Here is a 12,271-nt window from a genome sequence, read left to right on the forward strand (position 1 = left end):
TTCTTTCTAAACATTATCACTGGGTTGTTATTCTACTCACTAGCTATTTTGCAAAATGAGGCATGTCATCAATCAGTGTCCATTTTTTCATCACAGAGATTATGCATCTGTGATGTTTTGATTGTTATTTTAGCTTAATAAACCAATTTAGTACCATGTAATGTAACTTTAATTGCTAAATATCATGAATTTCTGTAGATGTATGTTTTATTTATAGGAAAACATCTCCCTGTTTAAACTATAACATTTTCTTGAATATGATTTGAATCCAGAATAAACTTTTGTCATCCATTAAACTACAGTGGGTGGCCTCATTTTGAGAATTCTTACTATCATGCATTCAGTTTATCCCTCAATAAAGTGTAAAACACATAATAGATAGGAAGATGCACATATTCAGAGATAATAAAATATTCTGTATGTGGAACTATTAAATTTATATTCCATATCTAGTAGTGGTAGATACTATATTATAAAATCAATACCAAAAATATACTTAATAATAACAATAGAATAACAAGGAATATGATAAATTCAATAATACCACGCAAATATTAATATTCAACTATAAGTTATATAGTATGTTTTATTTTTATACATGATCCTGCCTATGCAGCACCTATTTCTTTCCTGATATATAGTATGTGTATATATATATAGTATCCATCATTTATTTTCATCTTTACAATGTATCAAGAAATTATTATTTAATATAAGTTATATAATTTGTGTATATATAGTATTCATCTTTACTTTTCATCTTTACTATGTATTAATAAATTATAATTTAAGCAGATATTGCCGCCACAATGATAAGCAACAAAGAAATTGAAATAAGTCTTTAAATGCAATAAATATCTTATTCTGATTTTGGATTAGAATATATTCTAAAAATAGTGATTATCTAAACTTATTTTATACATTTGATAATGTAAATTGACTGTTGATAATGTTATAATTATTATATTATAATTATAATTTGAGAAAGCTTCAATTTTGTTACAATAATGCATTACTTAATTTACAGGTAGTAATGGTTTATTATCTTTCAAAGAAACCAGAATAATCAGAAAATCTATTTATGGTTTTCACTAAGAATTAAACACTCTAAAGGCCAATTTACAGAGACGAGTGGTAACGGTAAGCAGAAAACCGTATAGCTTGTCCTACGTAGAATCTGTATCTATCTTGAGCGTAAAACCAACCATCTGCACATTGGTGTGTGTGAATGGTTATAAGGAATAACATAGATTCTATATTATTTACCGTTACTGCTCGTCTGTGTAAATTGGCCTTATAATGTTTTGGTTATGTGCATTATGAGAAATTCCCTGGCTCAGCAATTAATGCAAACGTTTTAATATATTTGCCAGCCTGTGGTCAATGGGTGATTGTTATTGTATCTGTATTTTGTATAGTTGTGTATATAAAGAATCTTTTTTTATACTATATATTTTTATATGTACACTAATGATTACGAAATAAAGAATAAATGAATAATTATGGTGTAATGTCGATTTTCTTGGTAAGACCGCTGACAAGTTCCAATAGTTAATTATTTTTATATCTCCCTCGTAAATTGATCTTAGAAGTAAAGATGCTTTGCAAATGTCAATTAACTATCTATTTTGTTTATTTAGTAAATTACCATTAAAGCCTTACCGTTTAGATATCAACTCAATTGACCAAAGTGATCTGGCGTATGTTGACACTTCTCCACATTCGTAAACAACCTCACTAAAAAACAAGTAATATGATAATAGGTTTAAAAAAAATAAAATTTAATCAATATAAGGAGGATATATGGGGCCATCAATCATTTTATCATTTTCAAAGGAAAAACAAATAGAGTAACCGTTTAAAATAGTATTTGAGAGCTAACTCTGATATCGCAGTTAAAAAAGTGAGGTCCATGAAATACTACAGTATACCTCATACACCTTGCTGTCAGGGGACACTGTCAATAGTTCCCTAGCGACTATAATATGTTTAGAAGCTTAGGTAGTCAACTTAAATTAAAGCTTAATATTATGAGCAATAATTACTCAAACATAATAAGGTAACATGGTAGAAGTTTAGGACAATTAGAATTAATTTTCAATTTAACACTTTACTCAATTACATCTAGCCTTCATTCAGTGTATCTTCAGAGTATTTTCACATTAAAAAAACATAAACGGCACAATTTGTTACTACGGTAATAGCATTTACTATAAACAAACTCAACATTCTCTGATGTGATACATGTTATCATAATGTCGTCGGTACTTTGTTTTGATCAGCTAAAAATGTAAGTAATTTCAAAAGATAACAAAATATCTTGAGGAGTTGTATCACAGAAAGGTTTAGATAGACATTCTCTGTTAATGTCGTTTAAAGAGATTTATTATGCTTTAAAGTAATTAAGAGGAATCATATCTCTTAAGGCCGGTACTTAAAATTTTGAAATTTATCTCAATTCTTAGACAACCAAACATGCAAGATATAATGAAATTATGTTCATGGTAATATGATTATTAATTAAACTTTGTAGCAAAATAATTTAATTTTTCAAGCTAATGTTTTGATGCTACGTAATTAACCCTAGTTCGTCCAGGGAACCAAGTCCCTATTCAATTTGATTTCTTTGCTTGGATGATAATATAAATGTGCAATAATTTTATTTTGTGGTGAAGTTTTAAAACTGGTCTAACCATCCCTTTTTTTTCGTAAAAAATACAGTAAAAATGGAAAATTTAAAAAAAAATAAAAATTGAAAAACAATTAATTTCTTATAGCATAAAATTTGCATAAAAACTGTAAATTTTCATATTAATTAGTATCTTTGGGATTTGAACTAATCTAATAGAAATCTCAAAGCTACAGTTAATTTTATTTTTTATTTTATTTATTTATTAATTTGTTGTTGCCGCAGCCAAAAATTAACCGATAATTAACCGATAAACTGCCTGTAGAAACATGGTTAAATGCGATAATTTTTAACCTTTGACCTAGAGGACAAAATGTTGCAATGTGATTGGGTATCTGGTTGTTTGGTAATGACTGATCATGCGCACTTTATTGGTTAAACAATTATAAAACTATTTTTTTTTGCTGCGGAAACACGGCCTAGGACTTTAGTGTGACTTTGAAAAAACAGTTTCGCAATGAAGAATGTATTACATGTGAAGCAATGGAATCCATAGAAATTCATGACATACCTAATGCTACTGTCATCTTTACAATCTTCTGGAACTGTCAGGAATTCATTGATGTGACCATGAGAGAAGCGCAACACATCTAAACCATTTAGAAAACCTGAGAAAAAGATAATGTCCAGACACATCCTATGTTGTAAACAAAAACTATAATTCCATATATAGAAATGATGCACCCATATTTGGTCAGAAGTGTTGTTATGCCCATTTAAATAGTATAGCTACCCTAGTTCCACACAGCGTTTATACTTATATTTGATAGTATTTATACACTGTATTGAACGTACCCATTGCCCGTGATTTGACAGACCCAGAGCTGACCGGCATTGCCGTCCATAATGCCTTCTGGAATGATGCCTGCACTCTTGATTTGCTATTTCCTTTAGGCGTTGATATGTGCTAAAATTATAACAAATTGTAGAAAATTGAAAGCATTTTCATACAGTAAAAAAAATACAAAATGAGAGGAAAGATATAGATAGTTTTGGGTAAAAACATAAATAACATTCATATTATGATTATTATTATTATCTTTTTTGGATTATGCACTTAGCAAACAAGTAGTCTGTTGACACAACAACTATTTGTTGCTTAGCAACTTTAGACTTTTTGTATTATTTTCTTGTACAATTACATATTATCATTATTTGGATATTCAGTAAATGTCATGTTTACTGTCAAATGTTAAGTAAACATAAATAATGTTTATTTACAACCATTTTGTGTACTTTTATCCAACAAATTAATCTTATAAAATGTTAATAACGTTTGGCTGAATGCCAAGGATGTAATAATAGAGTCATCATTCAATCTTCATTACAAGTGTAATTCATCGGCCATTACCATAAAATTCTTCCAAGCAACACGGAAACTTAGATTACGATGCTTTTCCATTAATTAAAATTTATGATTTAAAGAAGCGAAAAAAAAAAGCAAAAACAAAACAGTAATTTCTTTTAGAGGCATCAAGTCACCTAAGCAGGGGTTCGGGATCTCAACAGGTGTATAGTTGACAGTTGATCATTCAAAGGTTTTGGTCCATACCATTGTCTCTATGCTTTTGTAGTCATAAAAATCAACAAGTACGTTAATGAAATCGGTTTTTAAACTACGCTGTTATGCATATAAATATAATGTTGATGTTATCCGTTTTGAAGCAAAATAAAAATAAACAAGCACGTTAATGAAACAGATTTCTAAACTATGCTATGCGAATAAATATAATCATTATCCGATAAAGTTAAGGTTTACATGTTCGCGCAAAAACCTCCTCCATTGTTTTTTTCCCCATCATGTTAAGGCTTTGCATCTACTGATGATGATGCCTTGTATCATGATTAACAGTAACAAGATGATAAAGGATACGCCAACTGTTTTCTTACCATTCATTATATTCATCAAAATAATTCAATGTTAAAGCGTGATTTAAGAGCGTTCAAGATGCTAAACTGCTAACCAGGATGTTAGTTACATTTAACCTATTATCAGTTTCTTTGTTGTTAAGTATTCATTGTTGCTCATTAGCATATAATAACCTTTTACGAATGTTTATCATTTACTATTATTCCAGATGACTAAAATAATATTCAATATTTATAACATTCAATGGTCAAAGGTCATGCCTGACTATTTCACCCGCTGACCTTTGTGTATTATATAATGTGGTAACAGGTAATTACAAGGTATCTTTCTGACACTGACCAGGATGAAGTCATTCCCCACTCTAACATTCCTAACCCCTGACCTTTATATTATATAATGTGGTCCTTAAAGCTACTACTTACAAGGTATCTTTCTGATGACACACTGACAAGTATGAGGTCATCTCCCACTCTGACCTTCTCACCCTCAGACCTTTGCTTTGATGCTGGATGAATTGTCCACCAACATGCCTCACCTAAAAAAAATGTTTTAAATGGCTTTTATTCTACCAGATTGCAAACAAAAATGTTATAAAGTTTCTCTGAACTAAACCAGATGGTTTGTATGATCAAGTTGATAGGATGGTGTGGCGTAATGGTAGGGATATCGGCCTAGCATCCAACAGGCATGTGTTCGAGATCTGTCTGTGACATATTCTTGCATCCCTTAGGCAAGATGTTTTACCCACAATACATTGCCTCATCCTTTGGATTAATGCTTTTGGTCAAATCTGTACATGCATTACACAAAGCAGGAACGGAATGGTACACCATCCAAAAAAAAAGGAAAGGACCAAGTCTCCTGGTCCTGTACTGGGCACTCTGAGAGTACAAATAACATCATTTTAAATATTCACTAAAATAAAGACATACCTTGCGCTGTTTCCTGAAGACCGACATCAAAGGCTAGTTTATCAGTTGACGAGCTGGTCGGTAAACACGACAAATACTAAAACAAAAACAATTCTGGGAACTTACTTTCAATGAATGATGAATAACTGATTAAAATAAAAACATAACATTGATAAATAAGGTTCTATTGTATAATTAAAGATGTATTGTACCCCAATAACATGAAAAATGAAGATTAATTAAATCAGACTTGGAATAGATTATTTTGTAGTTAAAAGATAATCAAAAAATTTTTCAGATAAAAAATGACAAAATAAACGGTTAAATTCAACAACCAAAAACCCATTGGCTGGCAGCCAATTTTACTATTTTTTGCTTTAAATTTTTTCAGGTAAATAATTATTTTTTAGGGGTGTAATATATCTTTAAATTCTGAAATTATCAATAAATTGATAGAAGCTACAGTAAAAACTGTTCAAATTATCAAACAGCAATATTAATAATAATAATAATAATAATAATCAACATATCTCACTATTTATATCAAGTGAAATTGAAATAACATAATTACGTTGTTTATGTAAACATCTTCAAGGTTACAACGTTGTGTTAAAACAGCATGATTAGCTGCTTCCCCTAATATCAGGCATATAATAATAATAGATATTATAACAATAATAATTGATATTATTATTATAATAAACTCAGAAATCAGTCAAAAAGCTTCCTCATTGATGTCATCAATGTGACCGCGAGATGTAATAAGTGTCACAGCCTTAAAGCAATAGTTTTGTGTTGCATCAGGTATACAAATCGTGTGATATGTTAAGCTCTGTTTACACTATCAAATTTTATGTGAAAAAACATGTGATGTGCCCATATATGGACATGATGATGTGATGGGCACATCACACTATTTTTGCCAAATTAGTTTGATAGTGTAGACATAGCTTTGAAGTCACCCAACGCGGTCTGTATCTAGATTTCTCCAGTATCATAGGAATATTTGGTAATACAAAATCACATGTGTTTCAGTAACATATCTATACTAACCCTTAACCCAACCTTCCATGATACAGGCACCACATGTGATACAAATGAGATACTGTATTGCTATGATACTGGGCAAATATTGTGTAGTATGTGGAGATACAGAACTGAGAGTTAAAGTCTAGTTGATGCATGATAATATTGTGTATTCTAAACCGTAGATGATTTGACCATTTAATGATTGTCCAACTACAATTGGCATTATTAGCTTTTTTTTTGTTTTGACTTTAATTCAATTTGAATTCAATGTATTTATTTTTCCAGAAAACAAAATACAAACCATTGAACTGACTGCATGTGTCAGTAGGACAGCGTGTCCATACAGTAATGTCTTGTGGCCTACTTGTCCACCCTTGAGATTAAAAAAAAGAAGAAATTATCGTTTAAAATTCTGAGTTTTTGATAATCTTATGTGGGTACGTGTTTACTTTCTTCACTCAATAAAAAAATTAATTTAATATGAAAAGGGATTTTTTTTTTTAATTCATTAGTTACTGCAACATTTTAAACAAACATGAAAGGAAAATAATAATATTCACTCTAAAATTCTGAGTTTTTGAAAATCTTATGTGGGTACGTGTTTACTTTTTCACTCAATAAAAAATTTAATTTAAATATGCAAAGGAATATTTTTTTTTAATTCATTAGTTACTGCAAGTTGCAACATTTTAAACAAACAGGAAAGGAAAATGATAATATTCACTCTGAAAAATTCTTAATTATTGATGAAACACAGCGACGTTTTGCCATATTGCCTAATTAATGAAACCCTAATGAAATACAGTTTTTGTCACGTCAACCAGTATCTAGTACTAGCTCTCGTCTCAACAGGCTGATCAATAACCAATGAAGCAGACACATAATTATACTCTTAACATCAAGTGGTTCGTTTACGTTATACACATACTGGTATAAACATATAAAGTAAAACTAGCTAATGATCATAAATAGTGGGCATAATGGGGGCTAATGTTAACATGGTCTTAGATATCATATGAGTAATAAAGTAATTAATGAGTAAACCAACCGAATTAATGTAGCATTATGTTTACCATGACAACTACTCTAGTCACCAGTATGTTTTTCAACCTGACCACTTTCTGACAGGAATACACCCATTACTTCCTAAATTAATTTTTATTTCATACAGTATGCATCCAAAATTGTAAGAAACTCATCATTTTCATTGGTTTTAAATTTATTAATAATTTTTGAATTATTGTAGAACTCTTTTCAATTTCCATTTTGGTGAGCCACTTGACAGTGATTCATTTTGCTTTTTGGTTAACCAGTCATTTGGATTTTGAACTCTTTTATTTTGTTTTTTTTTGTTTTGTTAAGTATAATAAATGAAATGAAAAAAAAATTACAGGACGGATAAACTATAATTGATCATGCTTTATATTATAATAAAGTCTGGTTGGAGGCTTAGGGAGTGGAGTTGAAAAAGTTGTGAGTTACAACCCTACAGCACTAGGTCAGCATCTTGGGATTGGAGGGCAAGCTCCAAGCAACAACAATCTACAGCTACAGTATCACATCAATTATGAGATTATCCAACAAGATAAAAAATGCAAATAAAATGTTTTAGTGGGGGGGGGGAGGTTACATAGGAGGAGGGGGAAATAAACATAACCATTAGAAAAAGCTTAGAAAACTATACTCCTTTAAGTAATATTGCTACACCTGTACTATATAAGTTCAATATGAATTAAAGGAAGAATTGGAAAATAAAGATACCCAAGAGAGTTATTAGTTTTTTATGTACTAATCAATTTTATGGTTACTGTATATATTTCAGAACCTTTTTATGATGCTTTTGATATTAATCGACCGTCACACTTGGCATTTAAAATTTAGTTAATAATTATAATAAATTATAATAAACAATTGTTATGTCTTAGCAAAAGATAACAAACAAAGCAATAACTAGTGGCAAAATAACAGCCATGTGTCTAGACAAATGTACAGATGTGATGGCTGACTCAGTGACCTCTGACTCTTTAGATTACGTACTAATCAAGAAGGTGGACAATTTCCAATTATTAAACTACAAACTAAATACACAGTTAATCCATATCTTTCCGTGTCTATCAATGGATTAGCTTAATCAATGATGTAAATCTGCTTTAATCCAAATGTTTGATATAGCTAATCTTGTTAAATCTTGAATTGATGAAAAATATATAGATTACTAAAAATAAACTCCAATGTTGGAGTAAATATTTACTGTTTCCATGGCATCGGCTGTCACCATTTCTTGGAGTGCTTTTACCGATAGAGCCTGCTCTAAGTAAAACACACATGTTGTTAAGTCTGTTGGCGATTCCTATCAAGAAAACAAAATTGAATAGTTTGTAAAGTAACTTTTTTCATTAAAGATGTTTTGTCCCCCAAAAACATGAAAAATAAACCGTAATAAAATGAGACTTTGAATAGGCCATTTTGCAGTTTTAACAAAGTTATTCACTTCTGAAAAAAAACCCAAAAAATAATGTTTTCATTTATAAAAAGACAAAATCAATTTTAAATTAATTTTAACCAAAAACCCATTGTCTGACAGACAATTTAAGTATTTTTTGCTTTGAATTACATTTTTTTCAGGTCAATTTTTTTTTATTCAGTTTTTGGTCAAAGTTAATAACTATTTTATGTGACATTAAAATGGCATATTAAAAAAAACAATTTTTCAGGAGACAATAATATATCTTAAAGCAAAACACTTTCAATTCCCTAAAGAAATGTATATAATAAATTACTGATAGCATTTACATTTAATTCCCAATGCTAGCAACAAATTTTAAATTGATTTCCATAATCATATCTTATAAAAAGGCAGTACTGTTTTTTTAATAATATAATGAAATCAAGGTTGTCTACCTACACAAATAAATGTGTTGGTAATAAATCACCCTAATTATGTACCTTTATTGACAAGTTATTTTAATTGAAAAATCAGTACACTTCCATATTTTGGAATTTCCTGTCAGTACACTGTATAACTTTGTCCATATTTGGAAATACAATAAAACAAATAGATTTTTCATCAATTGCATTAACATTACTGTATTGTAATGTATATCCTTAAGAAAGTACAGCATTTGACACACAAATTTGGAGTAAATAATTACTGTACAATAGATATATTTTATTTATATATTTTATATATAGCCATGCTGCTAGGCAAGAGAGACATGTCTATGCTCATTTGAGCATGTGAGATGCTGCTCTGTCTACACTATCAAACTAGTTTGACAAAAAAAGTGTGATGTGATACCCAAATATAGTAGTGATATGCTTAAAAAATAGTAGTAATGTGACATCATCATTTTATTTATTTATTTATTTATTTGTTCTTTCTTTAAACTGAAATACACTTTCAATACAGATGTACTGATTTCCAAAGTGGTTCAGTAAACATATTTACAACAAAAATAAAATATAAAAGAAAAACAAAAAGAAAGAAAACAGATATAAAACTATTTACAATTGTGAAGGCAAAAAGGTTAATACATATATGATTTCTATAGTGAAGATTTAAAAGTTGCCAAAGACATATTATGGAGTTCTGATTTTATGTTATTTGGTAGAGAATTCCATAATTTAGTTGATCTATAAACAAAAGTTCTTTTACCCTGAGAGTTATTCCATAACGGAATAGATAAATCATTATTACTTTGGGAGCGAGTGCATTTATTATGGTTATCTACAGTAAATTGAAATAATATTGTTAAGTATCTTGGAGCTATTTCTTTTAAACATTTAAATAGCATTATAAGAATATTTTCATTCCATTTTTCTGTAAGTCTACTCCATCCAAGAGTACTTAAGATATCATTAATAGGGGTATACATGTCTACTGATAACAATATTCTACCTAATCTGTTGATTAAAACCTGAAGAGAATCTGAAAAACTTATGTTACAATTGGACCAAACACAGCAACAATAATCAAATAATGGAATAATTAAAGCATTTGCTAACATTTTTAAAGTATACATAGGAAGATACATCTTAATACGACGAATCACACCGATACGTTTAGCTATTTTACAAGACATTTTGTCTATATGTTCCTTCCAATTTAGTTGAGGATCAAAAATGACACCTAAATACTTAAAAGAATCAACTCTTTCAATAGTTTCGTTATTATGAAGTAAAGTTATATTCTTAAATGTTGCCGTTTTCTGATTTGTGCTGAAAACCATAAGCTTGGTCTTATTAAGATTTAGTGTGAGTTGATTATGGTCAAACCATTCTATAATTTTGTTTAGATTGATATTATTATCATGTCCATATATGGCCACATCACGTTTTTTTCACATAAAGTTTCATAGTGTGACAGAGATTACTATACTTGAGAACTGTCTGTGCCACATTATGTGCATTCATAGAAAAGATGCTTTAATCTCATTGCATCGTCCTTCAGATGGGACATAAAGCCATCAGCCCTGTGTACATGTGACAGAACTTCGCACCCATATCAATTCAAGTATGGGATCGTCTCCTTCTGCTTGTTATGAAAGCTTGCCATGAAATACATGGCGGCCATGTAACACAATGGAGTCGTGGATACATAGAGGGCCTTAGCAGTTATACCAAGTACCATTATACATTCACTAATCAAAAACATGATAAACTGTATACATACGTGGCCAGCTCGTTTTTCCAAGTAGCAGATGCGATTACCGAAGACCTCAGCCGCTAAAATCAAAGTATCGGTGGATACCTTGCTTTGCGATGAGCACATTAAACATAACTGGTCCCCCTACAAGATAAAAATAATAATAAGGTTTTAATCTAATAAACTAATTGTCCATTAGAGCTGATGGCAGAGTGTTATTTTCCGATTGTATGTGGCTATGCAACTTCTAACATTCGCTTTTGATTTTTACGACAGCCGACGACAGAAGCAGCGTTAAGTCAATGTGAGTCACTGTGCATGTGCGGGTTTTTGAGACGTGTTTTCTTGCTCCGCACATTGATGGTTTCTCGGTCCAGGTGACAACTGATGACACATCGGTTTATATGATCTAGGTAGGTCATCCGTCAAAGGTCGTGTCAAATCGAAAGCTCTTTATTGCAGCTCAATGAAAATGCTTTGCCTCTGAGTCGAAACATACATTAAGGTTAATATATGGTCAGTCAGTACAGTTTTGTTATAATTTTGTTTGAAAATTATTAACTTTTAATTTTGCATTGCTATACCTAGTATGTGGGCCGGTCCTACCCTGCAATATATACAGTACTATAGTTTAGTTGATGATTATATTTGTGTTCTGTACAGTAGGCCAGACTATATTTACGCTACACAAAATGTTTACTTCTGATTGTTAAACAAAAATAAGTGATAATAAATCACAATTTCTCCAGAAAGAACAATAATTGAAAAACTGTTGAGCGGCGTTTTTTTGTAAAAAATATTTCTTGTTTATAATGAAAAAATAAATGAAAATAAACCAATATAAATATATTAATTAATAATCATTTGAGTACCTTTAAAACTTAAATATCATTTGACACTTTTTCTATAACAGGTGAACCCAGTAAGATGTTAAAGAACCTAAATGTTTAATTATGACATCAAAGTATATCATCATTATGTTTAGTATATCCCAAGGCCGCTACCTCAGTGGGTGCTTAATTTGAAGAGAAGTGATACCACTGTGTTCATCCTATCGGATTTATATGTTTTTATTTGAAATTAACTGCACACCCATAATGTGCTAAAACCAGAATAAACAATTTCAT

At 30.2% G+C, this 12,271-nt stretch overlaps 1 protein-coding gene across 12 annotated transcripts in view; it reads right to left on the minus strand.

Annotated features, from left to right (window-relative positions):
• Nucleotides 1–12,271, minus strand: part of LOC144851787 (ryanodine receptor 2-like) — a 77,890-nt gene that overhangs the window by 57,908 nt on the left and 7,711 nt on the right. For 11 of the 12 annotated variants that reach the window (XM_078709405.1, XM_078709409.1, XM_078709399.1 and 8 more), the window contains exons 2-9: nt 11,172–11,288; nt 8,751–8,849; nt 6,801–6,872; nt 5,492–5,567; nt 4,982–5,094; nt 3,485–3,596; nt 3,201–3,297; nt 1,663–1,737 (exon numbers count right to left, since the gene is read on the minus strand). In XM_078709405.1, coding sequence (XP_078565531.1) covers nt 1,663–1,737; nt 3,201–3,297; nt 3,485–3,596; nt 4,982–5,094; nt 5,492–5,567; nt 6,801–6,872; nt 8,751–8,849; nt 11,172–11,288 — 761 coding nt within the window. Of the gene's footprint in view, nt 1–1,662; nt 1,738–3,200; nt 3,298–3,484; nt 3,597–4,876; nt 4,885–4,981; nt 5,095–5,491; nt 5,568–6,800; nt 6,873–8,750; nt 8,850–11,171; nt 11,289–12,271 lie in introns of those variants that run through there. The other variant, XM_078709408.1, reaches the window with a different exon arrangement.

Source organism: Antedon bifida, chromosome 9 (genome assembly GCF_963402885.1).
Source record: "Antedon bifida chromosome 9, ecAntBifi1.1, whole genome shotgun sequence".
NCBI lineage: Eukaryota > Metazoa > Echinodermata > Crinoidea > Comatulida > Antedonidae > Antedon > Antedon bifida.